This window comes from Buteo buteo, chromosome 15, assembly GCF_964188355.1.
Source record: "Buteo buteo chromosome 15, bButBut1.hap1.1, whole genome shotgun sequence".
NCBI classification, from domain to species: domain Eukaryota; kingdom Metazoa; phylum Chordata; class Aves; order Accipitriformes; family Accipitridae; genus Buteo; species Buteo buteo.
This window is the reverse complement of record NC_134185.1, coordinates 5,336,358-5,355,069: the sequence shown is the minus strand read 5'-3', so window position 1 is coordinate 5,355,069 and position 18,712 is coordinate 5,336,358. Positions and strand designations below refer to the sequence as shown.

The window sequence follows — 18,712 nt, the reverse complement described above, 5'->3', positions numbered from 1 at the left end:
ATTCATACCACAAACATGGCAAGGTATTTCCATTTAGAAAAATGACCCAATATCAGTGTAATGCGAGACTGGACAAGCTCCCTGCTTTTCCAAGCTCCTTAGCTCTCCTCTGCATCTCTTCTGCTCTCATCTGTTTTGAGCCAGTAGTGGGAACAAGATACAATAACCCAGGAAAAGTCTCACCTTTATCTTATACGAGATCACTAACATTCCTCAAGCAGTGTCAATGGAGAACTAGTCAGAATACTGACATTAATGGTGTTGAGCACCTTGGAAAATAAAAGTAGTCTCAAAGAACTCGTATTTGGAAAACATAGAGCCCATGTCTCAAAAGGCTCACCAGTCGCATCGCAGGTAGTTTTGTTCATATTTATCTCAAAGCTGGTATTTTCAGTCTTTTTATCTGTACTGCTTATCATGTTTTGGATATCTTCAGTAAACACTCCCAAATTATTTTGTAATTCCATTTAAACTCTTACTCTCAGGGCTTTTGACAGAAAAGTTGGCCTCCATTAGAAGTGGCTAGAGAATGAAAATACTCTAAGTCATTCCTTCAACAAACCAAAAAAACCACAGCCAGCCATCCTGTCCATTTGCCTTAAAGAGAAAAACCTGTCTTGCTGACCCACAGGTAATTGCATCAGGCTGAATACGTCACAGAGATGTGACACTACCAAATCTCTGATAGCAAGACGGCGAAGATATAGTGTCAGAATGATTGCAAAGCACTGTTAGCACTTAAAAAGAACATGAAAAGTGTGCTCCCATTAGCAGATGATCTTTCTGAACCCCTGACTGCTGACCAGGGGTTAGAAAGCAAAAGGGAGGAATCCTTTCGCCTTCTTAACGCACGCCTCTGCATGGATCCAGGGTTGGGAATACTTGTTTTTATCTGAGATTGAGCTTTTCCTTTTCTCCAGAACTCATCTCACTGGTGATACCTCTACCATTACCTCCATCCACTTTGTAATGCACTATTATGTCTCTATTTACAGTATAAATTCTGTAATAAAACGCTTTCCTCCTATGGCAGCAGTTTTTAACTCTTTCAAAATAAACCCAGAACCCCAAATCCAAATGCAGTACGATCAATACTTCCCTCAGTCACTCACTGATTAGGAAACTATGATATACCTGTAGGGGAATAGGGTGTTGTATATCAAAATCAAGACAATAGATGATGATTTCCTATCGTAATCTATTTTCCTATCATTTTCCTATGATTTAAACTTAGTTGCTGTAATTATTTAGAAAATCTGCAGTTATATGTTCATTTTGTATATATGTATATATTTATTTACAAAAATTAGGCTGGTAAAGAAAGCTAGAAAAGTTGGATTGTAACTAAAATTGTACAGAACATGCCTGGAGCTATTTTCATTCTTCTGTGGCCTTTCTGGGGGTTTTGCCTTTTTTTTTTTTTTTTTTTTTTTTTTTAATTTTTATTTTTTTTTCTTCTTTTTAACTGTGATAGCATAAGCAGAGCTGGATTTTCATTAGGAATACTGCCAGAAGATTACAAGCTTTTTTTGATGGACTATAAAATCTATCCAATTTGTGGGCACAATGAACAAACCATAGTAAGGATTTTGTTATTTCAATGAATAGCTACTAAAAGTATTATGAAATCTTAAACATAATCAAAAGGCAGGTGCAGCAGAAATACATACTTTTCCTTGCAGATTTACATAAAAATAAACCCCAATTCTTTCACTGACAATCTTATAAGGCACATATTCAGAATAAATATTTTTAAGAGCACTGAAGAAGGGTGCACAAAATAATGTGATTACTGGTCCTTCTAAATCTAACATGCAAGTGGATCTGCCCTATATATGCAAAGAGGTCCGTGTGTATATATAAACACATACATGCATACACAGTCTCACACACCCCCCTTTTTCAATTGAAAAGAAAATCAACTCTCAGAAATAACAGCTACTTAGTAGCAGTTTCATACACACCAATTCTATTCTTCTGTATGATTAAACCTGTGCAGTATGCTAGAAGTAATAAGTATCTAAAAAAAAAAAGTCGAATTCAGCTTTTATTGACCATTTCTTCAAATGAGAAAAAGCAAGATAGAAGTTAATTTTACTGGTTTTGAAGACAGTAGTAAACTAGCATTTCAGATCTACATGTTCCACAAAAATAAGGAACCTCTCATTTTCAAGAAATATCTGACCTTTTGTTTTATTTCTGATCTTCTATTTTGAGTTTTCAGAAACAAATAACTATATGTGTCATGTGTACCTGACTTACAATCATGCAAGTCATAGGAAAAAAAATTTTGAACTGACCAGTTCAGGAAAAACTGTGGAGGCTACACATACATTTCTGTATTTTTTATACTTCCTTTAAAATACATGCTCTGTGTCAACAGCACACCTTCAGTTACTGAGGATCTGTAGCAGAAGTTCATACCTGGCACCAATTTTTGGTGGCCCATACACCTACACACCAGTTTTAAAACTTCAGAATTTGGCTATTAGAACCAATTTTTACATAATCAATTTTAAGGACCTAGTTTATATTATATTGTCAAAACAGATTTTTTTTTTTTTTTTTTAATTCTCAATAGTGGAGACATTATTAAGTTACTTGGGCACAACACATTAAAATTAATTAGACCTTTTTAGACTTCTCCTCCCCTCTTGTACACTACAGGAAGGAAGGACAGTGGGTCCCTGATTTAGGGCATAAGTATTTAGTCTTCAGCAATGGATTTTCTTCGGAAAACCTACCACGTCTCTTGTGTATATTGTCCTAAAAAATGCATTAATTCAATTCAACGATTTCTGACATAATTTAACTAAAAAAAATAGTGACTGATAAAACATGTCACATTTTATTTGCTCTGCTTAGACCACAGATCGTGCTGTTTGCCTGAGCCACAGTAAGGCAAAGTAAATATCATTCTCAACTCTGTTTTACAATCATAATCATACTTTTCATATTTGATTTGCTGTTTGAGTTTCATTATAACTTTAGGTGCTCCATTCCTTGCAAAATTCCTGTTGTTTTGGAATTATATGCCAAGCAAAATTTGGAGAGCTATAGTATCTTTCTATGAATAATGGAAACATCTCAGCTTTAAACAGATAATGCTGAGAAGTGTTTGGAAGTCACAGTTCAGATTTTAAGTTATTTACTAACTTCACTGAGAAGAGTGAGTTAGGGCTCATGCCAAGCAAATCGTTGTATGTTTGGCAGCCCCCTGTGCCGTCCTTTTAGGCATACAGCCCTGGTTCCTCGTCAGAGCTGGACTACTGAGGAGGACGGAGCAAAGATTTGCTCTGTCACAGCAATTCCTATTTCAGTAAGATTTAGGAGCTAGACAGGAACGCCAGATCAAACCACAAAAACATTCTCTGAAATACTTAAAATATTTTGTTCTTTATAGTAAGTGGAGTAAAATGTGAATCTAACATCCTTTCTATAATACAATAACACTTTTTATTACTTTAAGAGCATGTCATTGATTCTGATGCATCTAAAATAACAACTTAGCGTATACAACTATCTATATTCTAGTCTAATATTCAGGCAGAGTGCATTTTCGAGCAACACTATTAATTACAGTTCTGGGCTTCAAATACGCCTACTACATCTATTGTTTGGTCCAACTGCATGATTATATGCTTTCTGGCTTAAAATTAATAAACGAGTAGTGTAGAAAAGTATTACAATTTTTTTGTTAAAGCTGACACAGCTTTACATTTTGAAAGAATCACTTCTACTGCTCATCTGGCAAAAAAAGAAAACCAAGGGAAAAGGGTAAGATATTTGATGATATAAATAAGCAATATTGTTACTTACCTTCATTTAGATTACCCTGACTATGTGAGAGGAATGCTGCCATACGCGTACATTCTATGTTAGGCTGAAGCTTTTCCTCTTTTTTCCCTTCTTTTAGTAAGAAAGAACCCTTAGGGCCAGGTCCTGCTCCCACTGAAGACAAGAGCAAAAGTCTTCACTGGGGCTCAATAGGAGCAGGACAGGGACTTTAAAACATTTTTTTTTTCCTTTTGTATCTTTCTGTATGAGCTTTGGTTCCTTCAGGCTGTGCAGATATGAAGCTTTTAAGATTTCTGAAGTCGCAATAAAGAGTTGGAAGTCTTATGTTCCTAACGAAGCATCATGCTGTTTCTTAATTTATCTGAAATCACTGACCCCAATTTGCCAGTGTTGTTTTTAACGAAAAAATATTGGATTTACTCTTGCCTAAGAAGTCAAAGGTAGTTTGTAAAAACATATTTTTTGCCACTACAGGTACAACCTTTTATCCAAGTTACATAACTGCCATTCATTTGCTCAGATTTCAATTCCCCCATTCGTACTCAACTCTTGCGCTAGAAGAAATTTCCTATACATAAAAAGCTGCTCTTAGCCAAAGCATTATCCGCTGTTGATAGCCACATATGTGTCTTTGCATTTCCTTGCCTACCTGTAAGCAAGGCTTCTAAGAGATAAAAACATCACTGATCAGGACAGAAAGTTGTTATGGTACATATTCTAAAAGGCATTTGTATATTGTTTCTTGCAGATGCCTAACGATCAAAGAAAATTAATATCTCAGCAATTTATTCACAGCTGGAAAACCTTCTCTCCCGAGTGGTCTATATCCATATACATGTAACACAGATGCCACAGATGAAATAATGGTAAACCACGTTTGGTGAGAGTCCTGTTTCCGACCAGGAAAGTGTGTCTCACTCACCTGTTTGGCTAAGTTGAGATGTGCTTCTGCTCCTTCGAGATACTATGGCAACCACTTTGGCACTAAGGCTGGAACGCCTTTTCTTCCCACCTGTTCCAACCGTGCCGACAGCCGTGTCCGACTGACTCCCGTCATTGTGCTCCAGCTTATACATCTCTCCGCTCACACTTGTGCTCTTAGTGATTCTCCCTGAAGTCCCCATCCGTCTGCCTTGCATTTTAGGAGTAAATGTACTACAGTTACAAAGTAAAAACAAACATGTTAATTTGTCTGTGTAACAGCATTTCCAAAAACCTTTTTTTTTTTTTTTTTTAATTAGTAAATTAATTTTAAGTCTTGATACATTTTCATTTATTTGGTTCACAAATAAAAGGTTAATTTGATGCTCCTCAGAGTATATATTTCCAGTATTATAATTTGTTCTTCACTTCTTCGAGGGAAATAAAATGAACCATTTCCCATGTTTTTCAGAGCAACAGAGACACACAACATTTAAAAGTCATGTGAAGCCTTCCTGTCTACATCCCTAGAATACAGAAAGCAATAAACCAGCAATTTTATGACCAAAGAAAACGATTATGGGCCAAGAGAATATATCTAGGTTAATACACGTATCTTATTGGCACTGTTCACCAAAGCCTTAAGACCTAATAAATATGAAGATATCATCTTCCATATTTTCACACTTCACAGAAAGAGATAATACAATATGTAGTATTTTTTAGGTCTTTGCTCTCTCACTTCTTTAAAGGTAAATGCAATAATCACAGTATGAAGGCAAAATAATGTTGAGGCAAAAAAATCTAATAACCCACTAGAACTTTCATTGATTGACAGAAAGATGAATCGCTCTGTCAGTTCTGTTTGATTTCCTTTAGCTATTGCATCGCATTTAAATGTTTCTATACAAATCCTTTTTCTGCTCCTGCACACGGAGGCTGGATAAAGTATTCAGAAACACGCTCTAGAGAACAATCTCAGATACACACAGGACATACTAATACAGAGTCCTAACGCTGCTACGACCCAGCGATGCCCTAGCTCTAATGGCAATACAAAGTCAGCTCCCACTCTGCAGACACCCAGTGATTTAAGCCGCAGCCTGACTCACTTCAGATGTCATTGTTAAATTAGCCCAGTATGTGGGAAATTCCTTGATGTTGTATTGCTGATTAGTAGACCTACTGGCAACATACTGATTTTAGGATTTTTTTTTCAGTAATTCTGTATTTTGAAGTCAAATTTTGAATTTATTTGTTGAGCGACAGTCCTGCTGTCCCTCCCAGCAGGTTCCCTTCCCAGCAGATGTGATGGCTTGCCCTCCCCCCTCCAAAAAAAAAAAAAAAAAAGAAAAAAAAAAGAGAGGGTTTAGAGACACAGGCTTTATGTCATGACAAGTTTCACACAGATAGGAAACCTTGCCAGAAGAAATGAAGGGGTCTGTGGGGGAAGAACTGACATCCTGTGACTTCCATGGATCTGGGCCCTGCTAAAGCTGAAATCAGTCCTGTCTGAAGACAGATCCAGGAAAGTATAAAATAATGTATACATAAGTTTGGTTTACTGACAGTTACCAAGATTTACTAATGTGTGACTAGGTAAGAGCAGAGAAAAACAGCCAGTATTTTTTGAAGCAGAAGCTAGAAAAGTAAAACTCCTTGAATAGACAACACTTAAGAGAAAGGTCATTATCAATCTCTGCACAGGCATTTAACGATGTTCAGCACTTAGGATCTGCTCCTGTTAAGTTCAAATAAAAAACCAGCTACCACCTTCACACAGAACAAGGTGCTGCGATGCACTGAAGTACTCAAGAACACATTTTAGTGGACCACCTGAGGCACACTGAGCTTAAAATAGGTTCTCTCTTGTTGCCTCCTATCCCACTGCGACTTGAGTGACTGGCTTTTGGGTTTGCATGGCAAAAATAGAAGGACATAGGTATTTTGATGTTGCTATGTATTTTATGGTAGATCTCCCTCAGCACACACTCCCTCACATGTATGTGAGCACACATATAGACACACACATATATATATATATTCAACCATTCTAGGAAGAATTTTAACTGCACCTTTTGGTAACTTAAAAAAAACTCAACAAAGACCATCTTCCATAAATATGCAAGTATCAAGGAAAAGGTTGTGTAAGGCAAACTAGTTCTGTTCACTTAAATACAATATCAAATTAAGAAAAAATGCCCTAAAATATTTCCCATTTTCAAAATAGAGACCCATTTTCTTGAGAGAGGCAAATATTAATTTCTTGGCTTTAAAATAAATCATGTCCCTAATATAGCACAGGTGTTTACTGCATAGGTTACATATACCGCCGCTTTTTAAAGTTGCAGTGATCACTAAGTAACGGTATTTTTATTGTTCACAGAATGCAATAACCTCAACTTTTACAAAATATCTAGCAGCTACTTTTGTTTCAAGTAACACAGACATCTTTCTTCACCTCTTCACAAATACTGTAACGTGAAAAAATACGAATTGGGATTGCCACATGGGAGTCATTATCCTTCAAATAGCAAATTTAAAAAAGCCGTGACGAACATCACAAAATTCATGCTGAAACTTCTGATAAAAATATTTTTCTAGAGTTTGAAAATATTTAGTGAAGTTTATCTTTCTTAATTTGAGGGCTGGATATTGGTCCATCATAGCTCTAGCAGAGAATTCTGGCTATGGCTGGAATATTTTAGAAAATGTTTTCTCTTTAAGAAGTGGTGTTATTAACTTGCACACGTACCAAGAAAACCTTAAAACTAGAGATCAAACGTACAATGTGATAATACTGTCTGCATATGCAATCAACCTGCACCATTAGCTCGGAGTGCTGTCACGCAGCCCCTGTGTTCAAACAGACACTTCACTCCCTAATTCAGTATATTTGCCATTTCAAGCAGAGGGCAGACCAAAAAGACAGTCTGATACTTGGAAGAGGCAGAATCGCACAGTCCTCATTTTCAGGGGTCCTACTTTCTACCTTGATTAGACATGGATAATTCCTCTCCACGTGGATAATTCCTTTCCACCAGCGCTTGGAATCGGATTTCAGGGACTATTTCTGCGATGCTGACGATGGCCCCTACTCAAAGCTTTCTGTAGTCATTTTGTTCCCATTTTGAGCCATGGAGTTGTTGTCAGCTCTGGAACTCTTGACTTTATGCATCAATACTTTACTAAGAGAGGGAAGAAACTGAAAATACCTCTTTTCAGAGCATCTGTTGATATCTGAGCTATATTGACATGTACTTCACTGACATACTAATCTATAAACCTATCATTTACAGTAATAAAGTTTAAATGGACTACAAAATCTGCCATGCAATTAAAGAAATAATTGTTTATCATACTATTGACTTTGTTCTACTGAATTTCAAGTGTTTATGATGTAATAAACACTAATCTTATAGTGTTTTCATGCCATCTTCACTTTTTTGTCCAACAGAGCTGAAATGCTCTAATCTCACCACATTATTTAATACGAGTTGAGGAGACAATGATGTCCATCAACTGAGAAATAAGAATTGATAGTATTAACTTCAGGAAAATCCCACTTTTGATGTATTAATTCCCTAATTCAAGGACTATGAATACTTTCCGAATAACAGATAAATTGCTTTTTCAAAGACCCACATAAATTTCAATTTTCATTCTTTCTGACAGGTAGAGGAACCTACAGGATTCATCTTAAAAAAAAGACTGAGAAATTTGGAATTCAGATTAATCTTGTACTTGTTTTTACCTTGTGAATATCAAGTCCTACTTTCCTAGGAAATATGTTCTAGTGTACTTCTAGTACAAAATAGCTGCTAGTTTGCTAGAAACAGGCTTAATGGGATAGGGCCAAGGATCAAATCCTACAGCTGTCCAATACTTCCCCTTGTCATAACGAAGCAAACAGATTAAGATTCCTTTGCGTTCATCTAATCCCTGGGCTAGTTTATTATTTGACATTAATTGGAACAGTATCAAAAGAACAGGCATTTAAAATTCAGTCTTATACGATCTAATTGAGTACCCTTAGAACGCAATATTTCTCCATTCCATTACTGGCTATCACTTGGAGAAATAGCTCCTAGCTCACGTTGTTACTTTCTTCAGTATGGTTAGAGATTAATTAATGAAGCACAAAGAAGCAAAATACCTGCATGAATTTACATATATCCTTTTGCACTTAACCCTTCTGATAACAACATACCTAAACTTTTATTTTCCTTTACTTGGGATTATTGACACATTTGTTTAAATGCAGACACAAGTTTTTGAAGACCTGTGCCTAAAACTGGTAAATTATTAAGTTATATTGCTAATTCAAACCTAGTTATCATACCACAATAAATAAACACAGTTTTCAGTAGCAGGATAACTAAGAGTAACATATTTGTCAGTATACTCCATTTATTTCTAAATCAAATAATTCACTACATTTTTTTTAAATTGTTTTACCATCTTTAGCAATGCTTTCAATGACTAGTTCAGCAAAAATCTTATGCTATTTCTAATCATTGGTATAACATCCTCATCAATATGTATTAAGAATAATTATAGATGTCCTGTTCCTCTGTTTTACTTCACAGATATTTAGCATGGAAAAAGAGTCACTTGATTTTTAATTTTTTATCTTTTTTTTTTTTAATTGAAGTAAACCACTAATGCAAAACCCCCTTTGACCCCAGCAAGAGCAGAGCCGCCCCCCAGCCCCAGCTCCCCAGAACTCTCCTTCAGCACCCATGTCACCCACTACCCCCCGGCTCCCGCATCAGCTGGGAAGACCCCGCTCCCTTTACCTAGGGAAAAAAGGTTCCATTTTCCTGCCAAAACTTATGCAGTTTAGACGGATCCTATCTAAAGTGGTATCGGTACTACACAAGGCAAAATCAGGATGATATTTCCATGTCAGCCATCAGCTGTGAAAGCAAGCAGCACTTTCAGTTCTGCAAGCTGCTGCTACCTGAAGGTTGTACTTGTATCTGTGGGAATGAAGAATGAACTATGAAGACAAAAAACTTGCTCAAAGAGTAGTTACAAGCTACCATAAAAATTAACCCCGAGGTAAATTCTATAAAATGAACACACTACAAGGACATTGTAGATTATACTTGCTTATATTAAACTACAGCATGTAGAACTGAAAAAAAGCCAATTACATGTATTAAATCATTGTATATCTTTCTACGTACAGATATCTAATACATATATTCAAGATGCATAAAATTATACCAGACAAATTATTTGGCTTGGGAAAATTAGTATGTAGATATAAACTCAGTATTTCTCAATAACTACACAAAATACCTCCCAATAGTATATATCACCTGAAAAAGAAAGACAGTAAGATACAGGAAGCTAGAACAAACTTTGCCCATAAACTCACCTATATAAGATCTGGAAGCATATCCTTCTAGGGAGAAAATCTTAAGTCATTAGCCATTGCTAAAATTACAGTATTTCCTTCATTCTCTTAGATCTACTGATGATTTATAAAAAAGTACTTTAGGCGTTTCTTTTCACGATCACTCATTTTTACTCCATCCATTTTTCCAATAATGCAAGCCATGAGTAAATAAATAATCCCCTGTATAGATGATATTTTAATACAAGTTCTTTCCACACAGTTGCAGTAACTTGAATCTTTCGACAGAATCCCTGGCCTTCACCAGCATGAGCTAGTAAGCTTCCTTTCTCTTCTGCTGAATGCAGAAACACGTACTAATTCATAGCCCCTATGGCACCCTTTTGCAATGAGGTAGCTCATGAATACTAATAACCTCCTAAACATGTAATAGTTGTGGACCAAAGGGAAGATGAGCACTCCTTTATAAAGAGGAACATTACATTTCTAAAAATAAACTATGATATATAATTAATAAACCCAAAGTCCAAATTACCTATCCACAAACTGATCTGTCACTCTTAGAATATATAGCTATATTTACATATGATACGTAACATTTGCTGCAAGATTAATTACTGTGCAATTTATGGTATTTCATAAATTAATTCAAACATGGTGCTTTACAAACCAAAGGAGAAACACATATCCTATCTTAAAATTCTCTCTAGTTAGTCAATAGACTTTTTTAGATCATAAAGAAATTCGTTGATTCAATAAAATAATAATTTTGTACAGTCTGTACCAACTGGAACTACATATTGATCTAACATGCACATCGATCATATATTAAATCCATGAAATAGCTGTTAGAATCAGAAAAAGCCTTGCTTCTCCTGTAAAGTCACCGTATTACAGTCCTATTGGTATATTAAGATAGTTGAAATTCAGTAACTCTTGTAAACAATATCTGTTCTCGACAATATTCCTATATTGTAACAAAGTGCTAATATAGTACCGGAATCTGTTTTGTGAAAATGCCTCTCTCAGTAACACACTGACCAGTGAATTGTGCAAGTTTCACAGCTCTGACAGATTTCTATTTTTTAAACTTGTAAAACTAGCATTTCTCCATGAAATGGAAGAGTAATAATTCAGAAAGTAAGCCTGAACACTACAAAAGATAAGCAGATTTTAATTATTTCCCAAGAACATTTCATCAAGTCGATTTATATTCTCTGAAACAAGCAGAGCAATTGTCTGTGTACGCGGGAGCCCGTGCGTCTGCCTGTGCGTACCCACGGCACTGTCAGCCTGAAGCCAACTAATCCCATGAATCATAAAATGAAACCAACACAAAAGCGGTTCGTTACTGCAGGGACGCTGCTCAGGGTTACGTATTCCTATTAACGCTGATGCGGGCAGGCTAATGGGAATCAAAGGGCAAACAGCTCAAATGACCCAAACTTGACTGCAAATACCCAGGTATATATTAAGTTCAAACATAGCAAGCACGTAAACGTTAAATCCACATCAAGAAAATAGGTATTGGGGGGGGTGTGTGACAAATACAAAAATGTGGAGTTTAAGCTGAACAGAGGAAACCTTCTTCAGTAGCAAGAAAGCTGAATTCACCCGTTTTTCTTTTTGACATTCAGCAATAACATATTATTCTCCCTGTCACAACATGTTGCATTGCTTTCTCCCCTCCAAAGCACGAGGTACCAAAGTACCTGTGATCTCGCTGCTCTTCGTGTACAAAGGCTACCTCATCGATATAAAATAGACTGCTCGCTGCTCCTTCAGAAAAGTAAATAACAGCAACAGGCAACAGGCACAAAATAGGGAATGGAGGAGGAAAATTTGAAAGGCTAAATGGAACAGTGGAAGGACAGGACTAACAAAGAAAATACAGAAAACATTTTAAAAAAGATAAACTGAGATGAAGATAAAGCAAGTGAGAGCTACTTTGAGGTCTGAGCCATGGCTAAAGCTATTTTCCTACATTTCTTCAGTCTAAAAATAACATGTACTGCCTCTTAAAAATATTAGTGTAATGTTCTTATACTAAAAGTTTATGAATTATATTTCAACTTAATCAACTGCAATAATTAAATGAAAAACCAATTCAAATTATTTTTCAGTCTTTTTCAGATCATTAAGAAAGTCTGCTGGTAACATGACAGCTTCTTTGAAAGAGGAAGCATAATTAGATAATTAAAAATGCACAAGCAATGCTCCATAGTACATTTTTCATGTACAGATGTTCTGAAGGGATTAAAGACTCCATCTCTCTCCCTCTCTGACAGACACATAAAGCAGTTTAGAATGATGGATTTGAAAAAATCATTATCTTTAGATAATGAATAATTAGAACATTAATTACTCTAGCTTCACCTTGGTTTTGTACACAAATGACCTCAGAACCAGAAGTTTCCATCTGTGATACACTATTTGGGGGTAAAAAGGATACACTGTATTTTTTAAGCAGCTTAGCTTAACTTTTTTACTATATCTTGCCTCTGCGATAATAATTTGGAGGCTATTGCCCTCTATTCCCCCCAAAAAAAGCAAGAGTTGTGACTCAGGTTACATCAGCATGCTTGCCCCTGCCCCAAGAGAGACCACCTAAGAAGCAATATTAATTAATTGCCATGCATGTTCAAAATGTTTCTCTCTAATGAAACTGGGAAGCGCGCTAGTTAATAAAACAGTTTTGTTGTTCAGTCTTGGGATGCAGTGATTTGGATAATCAGAAACAAAGTAGGATTGCCAATTTACTTCAAGTGTGGTGGTGGATGCTTACAGTGTGGAGATTTTAAATGCAAAATGCCGGTCAGTTATAATGTTACTGGCTTGCCTGTTAGTTATATCTATACTTCAAATTTGTCAAACATTAAAAATTTAGGTAGGAATTTTCCATTCCTGCTTTCTGCCCAAGGTTGAATTTCTTCTTTTATTTATTCTAAGTTCCAGCTGAAATACCATGACAGATTGTCTGGTCCTTTCGAAGGAATTAAAAAGGAAAAAAAAAATCAATATTGTACTGTTGCATAATAAACAAATAAATAAATTCACTTTGAGAAGTACTTATGGCTGGTGCCTGACTGAAAGATGCCAAGGAGGTGATCCCTCTATTTGGCACAAACTGTTTTCTGTTCCTTTGAGTAGCTGTAAATTTAGTAAATCAACATCTTTAAGCCATAACTCTCATGTTAGAGACTTCAAGGAGACCAACACTTAACAGGACACTTGCTGTAACAAAGTGGCATTGCACTCGCAGCTCCTATTGCTAAATAGATTGTACATTTCCTGAATATTACTATTTCGCCTCAAGGCTAGAGGCAGAAAGTCAGTATTTCCCAGGAATTGCTTGTCTTGGCTACTCTAGATCTGGGAAAGTTAGCTGGACTGTCGAGGATGCAGGGAGGCTGCATCTTCTCTGTGGCCATCAGGCATGGCCCAAGATGAAGTCATCTGACTGGAGGGCAAAAAAGTGAGACGGACAATAAACCCTGGAAGGAAAGAGACTGGTCCATAGTGATACAGAAGCAGGAAGAGAAAAAGAAAACTTGGAGAATAAATTCTTTTCATTTCTCTTTCTGAAGACAAAATGGTTCCTAAAAATTCCTGAGACTGAACAAAAGCCTTTCCAACATACCATCACAAGTATTTATTATATTATGACCTTCCCACGAGATGGTCAGTTTATCTTTTGTAGCAACAAAACACTCACTTTCCCCTTGCTTTTGCAGAGAAAGCATACTGCTTTTTCATGTGCCATTCACCCTGTTCTGCATGATGAACCCAGCTATCATATAATCTGCAATCTTTTACTATGTAGCTGGGTTAAACAAACCAGAATATTAAAGAATCAGGTATGTTTTTTGCTCCAAACTTTCCACATGATGAGGGATTGAATCCACAGCGTCAAGCCAGAAGAAACTCACATGCAACAGGCAGCGTATGATCACCAATGAAGACGTGTTTGAAGTGACTTGTCAATCCTCACATAAAAGCTATGGGGCAGAGACCTGAAGAGATTCATTTCCCAGAGCAGTAATTAACTAGCTGAGCCAGAAGACCATCCTTTCTCTTTCTACAATTCCTCCCTCATTCTCCAAACAAGTTCTAGCTTCTGTAACAAAGAGAATTTGAGTTTTAAAGATGACCGACTCTTTATGTGCACTGTCTTCATTTATCCTTGGGATAAGCCCATACCATGCACTGACTGAGGCAATTTCCATGCAGAGAAATGTAAGGCTAATTAAACGAGTATGCCTACACACAAAAAGGCCAGGTTTACACAGGCAGGCTCAGTTCTAGTATTTCCTATCTTTCAGCACTTATCTTTGCACTCTTCATATTTTTTTCATACAAATTTTGTAAAAGTTCTCTTTAGTAAGCATTCTTTGTATTACATAAATTAAAATTTAGTGCTTTATGTCATTAAAAACATTTACATGTAAGCAGTAGAACTAGTGGAATATTTTATTCACATATGCAAGCAAAAATCCTGCCATTTTTCTCCTGATTTTTTAAACATATACACATCAATCTAAGAGCCATAAAATGTTGGGTTTCTTCTTTCCATTTCAGGCTACACTTTTAATCAGGTGAATTTTTATAAAAACACATTCCATTCTAATATATCAAGAACTGAAGAGTGAACAGCCATAAACTTAACAAATAAGAACTGTTTTAAGTTTCTCCTTTCTGTTTTCAGTTGAAGTGTTGTGGACTGAGGGCTTTGGGTGATTTTAAATTTATTCTGACAGCTGTTCAAGCCAATTTGCTGGTCATTCTTCCATTTCTGGTCATTATCAATTTCAGTCAGTGTACTGAATTCCTTAGCCAGCCAAACTTTGTTAAAATTGTAGTCTTCTGACTTTCTACGGCTAAGTAATTTTTATTGATGAACTTAAACATACCTTCACTATTCTGGCTAAACTCTGACAACTTTAAAGTGCTTGAATTTCTCTTCCAACTACTCATACCTTATGTTATTTGGAGGCATGGAGACTAACCATAGAATCACAGACTAATGCAAAAGATCCCTCTCAAACCAAAATACTATATACTCTTTTCCAGCACTTGTTCAAAAGAAAACAGTCCATATGGTAACTATTCTGTGGAGACACTCTTGATACGAAGGCATGAAGCAAGACAGGGACGAAAAGCTTCCTGTAAACAAACGAGCTGCGGAGTGAGAAGCCACGGAGCTGCACTTAGTGGTGTTGTGCCCAACCTCACGAGCCCAGAAAGGGAGGGCTCCCAGCCCAGGCACAGCAAGTTGCTGACTTGAGATAATATGTTGGGATAAAGCTGTCGTGTATGAACAGCTGTGTATGTACCACGTGATTGAAAGGCACTCCAAAAAGGAAATCAAACTGCAAAGTACAGACAAATAATTTCAGATACTATGGCACGGAATACCCAGATGCAGGGATATGTCCAGAATAGGCAGCATGATGGTCCTCCAGTGCCAGAGTTGGTGGAATGATCCCTTCTTTTTCTTCCCACTGCCTATTTCTACCTGAGTTTCTTATCCTGTGTTATGGTTGGGATAATCTGTCCTCGGCTATATGCTTTTAGCTTTCTTAACAAACTTTGACCAACTCACAATGTGACAGTTTCTCTATTGCCAACAGAAGATCATTTCGATCAGGAAGAATTTTACAACCGTACTCTCTACTTCTCAGACAGCTGGGAATGCAGATGAGACAACCAAGTCTTAAAGCTGCCCAGTGCTGAAAAGGTTCCTAGAGAGGTTTTATCCCTATGGCTTTGCCTAAAAGTCTTGATCAGGCTTTTTGCTGCATAAATACTCTTTCTTTGAGAGAATGAACACTATTACCATCCTGAAGTTTTAAGAAGATGCTCCTTCATTTCTCAGATCAGATGACAGCTAGAACACAATTGTCCACATCTGTGAAGCTCTTAGTCTTTGCTAACCCAGCTAGGGAATTTGCATTAGCCACAAGTTTCATTTTGCACTATATTAAAATTGTATTCTCTTTCAAGACAATTTGGCTTGGACTGTTTCACCTTACATCCATACTTCTCAACTGTAAATTGTATTTTAAGCAAAGTAGCAGTCATATCACTACTACTCAAGAGAGTTATAATGAAGACTGACAGGTTTTCCATCAGCTTGAACTTTTGGTGTTTGTAAAAAATTGAAGAATAGTGTAATCGTTTAAAAGACATCTCTGCTCTGACAAGTATCACTTACCCCTCTAGGGGGAAGCTGAATAAAGGTATCGGTTTGTTAAGCACACAAAATAGTCAAACTCCCAGCTTGTAAATAAAAAGATGAACTAGTGTGCTTTTTAAACCCAGATTTAAAATGTTACCACTACACTGATGTTTTCCAGAGCATAATGTTCTAAATTATCATAAAAAATTTACTAATGCTTGTAAAAATATATCAGTATCTTGAGTTCAAACTTGTTAAAGAGTTTCAAGTGCTATTTATCACACTCCCCTCTGAAAGTCAAATTATTTTTTGGCTTATAAACTTTCAGTTCAGAAAAAAGACAAAAATTAGTGAACTTCATTTTTTAACTCAGATATGAAATTTCTGAGCTTTTAGACTTGCTCCCTGTGTTACTTACGCAATCCTTAGAGCTTCTACCACTTGTTTCCCTATTAGCCCATGGTGAATTTCAACCAGAACTAATCTATTGGGAAGGAGTTGAAGATACCAAGGTTTTACAAGTTTTGTGAAGTCTGATAACTAGGCAGATAAGAGATACATTAAATAAGGTACCCTGCTGAAGAAAGGTTGCTGTATGATCTCAGTACTTATGTATTCTCTTTGGTCTGCCAGCTGGACACTCTGGGTAGGGGAAGATCATGGAGATACACTGGAGGAGGGAGGTGACTGCAGCATTGGTGAGGTGATCTGCTAGGTTGTGACACTCCACTAATTGATTTGTTCCAAAACTTCTTGTACGCATGGCCTTTTCACTGTGATAAATATTAAAGCTGAATTGAGTTTGATTAATTTATTTTTTTATCAACCCTCCATGTTTTAGTTAATAATTGTATATCTTTTGTGAGCACAGCACTAATGAAAGCACCTACCAGGGGCACAAACACACGTACTTATAGATGCAACACACAGTGCAAATGAGCATAATAAATGTGGAAAGACTCCATCAAACAAATGATTGAATCTAGCACCCACTGTTGATGGTCTTGATTTCACCTCATTTTATTCTTGCAGTAGGAGTTTGATTAGCAACTATGGAGTACGTAAGTTTCACTGATGATTTTAAAGCATCCTGTGCTTTGGAAAATACTGCTTCTTATAATAGTACCCCATATACCCTTCTCTACATCATTAATGGTGAGATGCTCTTCGGATGGCATAAACGCTACCACCAGTCACATAGTAAAATGTTAATTTAAACATTCTGTTTTTAAATAAAGACTTTGCAATGGAAAATTCCAGGATAAAAAGAAATCTTCTGAAAACATAGCAGATATATGGCTATGAATCCAATGAGGGCTTTTATTGTTTATTTTTAATAGTAAAACCCATGGAAAGTCTTCAGTCTGTCAGCAGCACTGGCTACATTATGGATGCTCCTATTCTAGCTATGGGAGGGAAGATGCTCTCCATTGCAATATCAACTAATTAATCTCTCTCAGTATTTAAACACAGAACTATAAACCCTGAAGCCACTGCACAATAAACATTGCTTATTACATTATATAAGAAAATCAGTCACTACTTAGTGACCCTAAATGTCTTGTTTACAGCAGAAACCTTGACTACACAGAAACAGTCATACACGGGCAAATTATCAGCAATATAATTAGTGTCATAAATACAGAAGTTGTCTTCTGGTATTTATGAGTCTTTTTTAATCTCAAATTGGAATACCATTACTGTTGTAGTCATGCTGAACAAAAGCTAAAGCAGTGCAGTATCTTAGTTCTAATACTGACTTGAATAGCATGTATTTAAAAATTACAAATAAATAAATGTTAAAATATATCTGGGAAATCAAAGCAGACGGTCATTACTAACATGTGCTTAATTAGCTTATTAACACAAGTGCTGAGACAGTCTAATTCCTGAAGCTAACAGGAATGGGAAAGTACTTGACAATTCAATGCAAGCACTCAATGCAATGCAGAAGTCCAGCCAGCCAGAATAAAACACACAAACAAGTGCTTAACATCCTGATTCAGCAAAGTGCTGCCACGGACTTGAATCTTTTCCCTTCCAGCAAAACACATGTGGCACAGCACAAGCTACATACTTCACTGAACCTGAGTATAAATCACTAACTACAACCCTTCATCGGTTGTGGGGAGCGCTTATTCATCCTTCACCGAAACCATCTGGTTCTTCTTGCGCACGTGGGCTGTAGCTCACTATCCTTCCCTTCCCCTTACTGCGGATGGTCACTCACTGCTTGTTACTGTTGTGCAACAGAAAAAGCCATTAATCTTCTCCCCTCCTTGCGCACAGCTAAGCTTGCTGATATGAAGATTAGCTTCAAATGCTCAATTCCCTGCAAATTCCCCCCCCCAAACACCCATCTTGGTACAAACGTCAACACAACAAAAGCAAACCAAAGAGAGAATGAAGAGAGACCTTCCAACGAAGAATCAGACCACTGTGCTCTGCTG

At 36.6% G+C, this 18,712-nt stretch overlaps 1 protein-coding gene across 4 annotated transcripts in view; it reads right to left on the bottom strand.

Moving 5' to 3' along the window:
* The window catches only part of RIMS1 (regulating synaptic membrane exocytosis 1), a 329,877-nt gene that overhangs the window by 37,792 nt on the left and 273,373 nt on the right, over nt 1-18,712 (bottom strand). For all 4 annotated transcript variants that reach the window (XM_075046444.1, XM_075046446.1, XM_075046445.1 and 1 more), the window contains one exon: nt 4,721-4,953. In XM_075046444.1, coding sequence (XP_074902545.1) covers nt 4,721-4,953 — 233 coding nt within the window. The remainder of the gene's footprint in view (nt 1-4,720; nt 4,954-18,712) is intronic.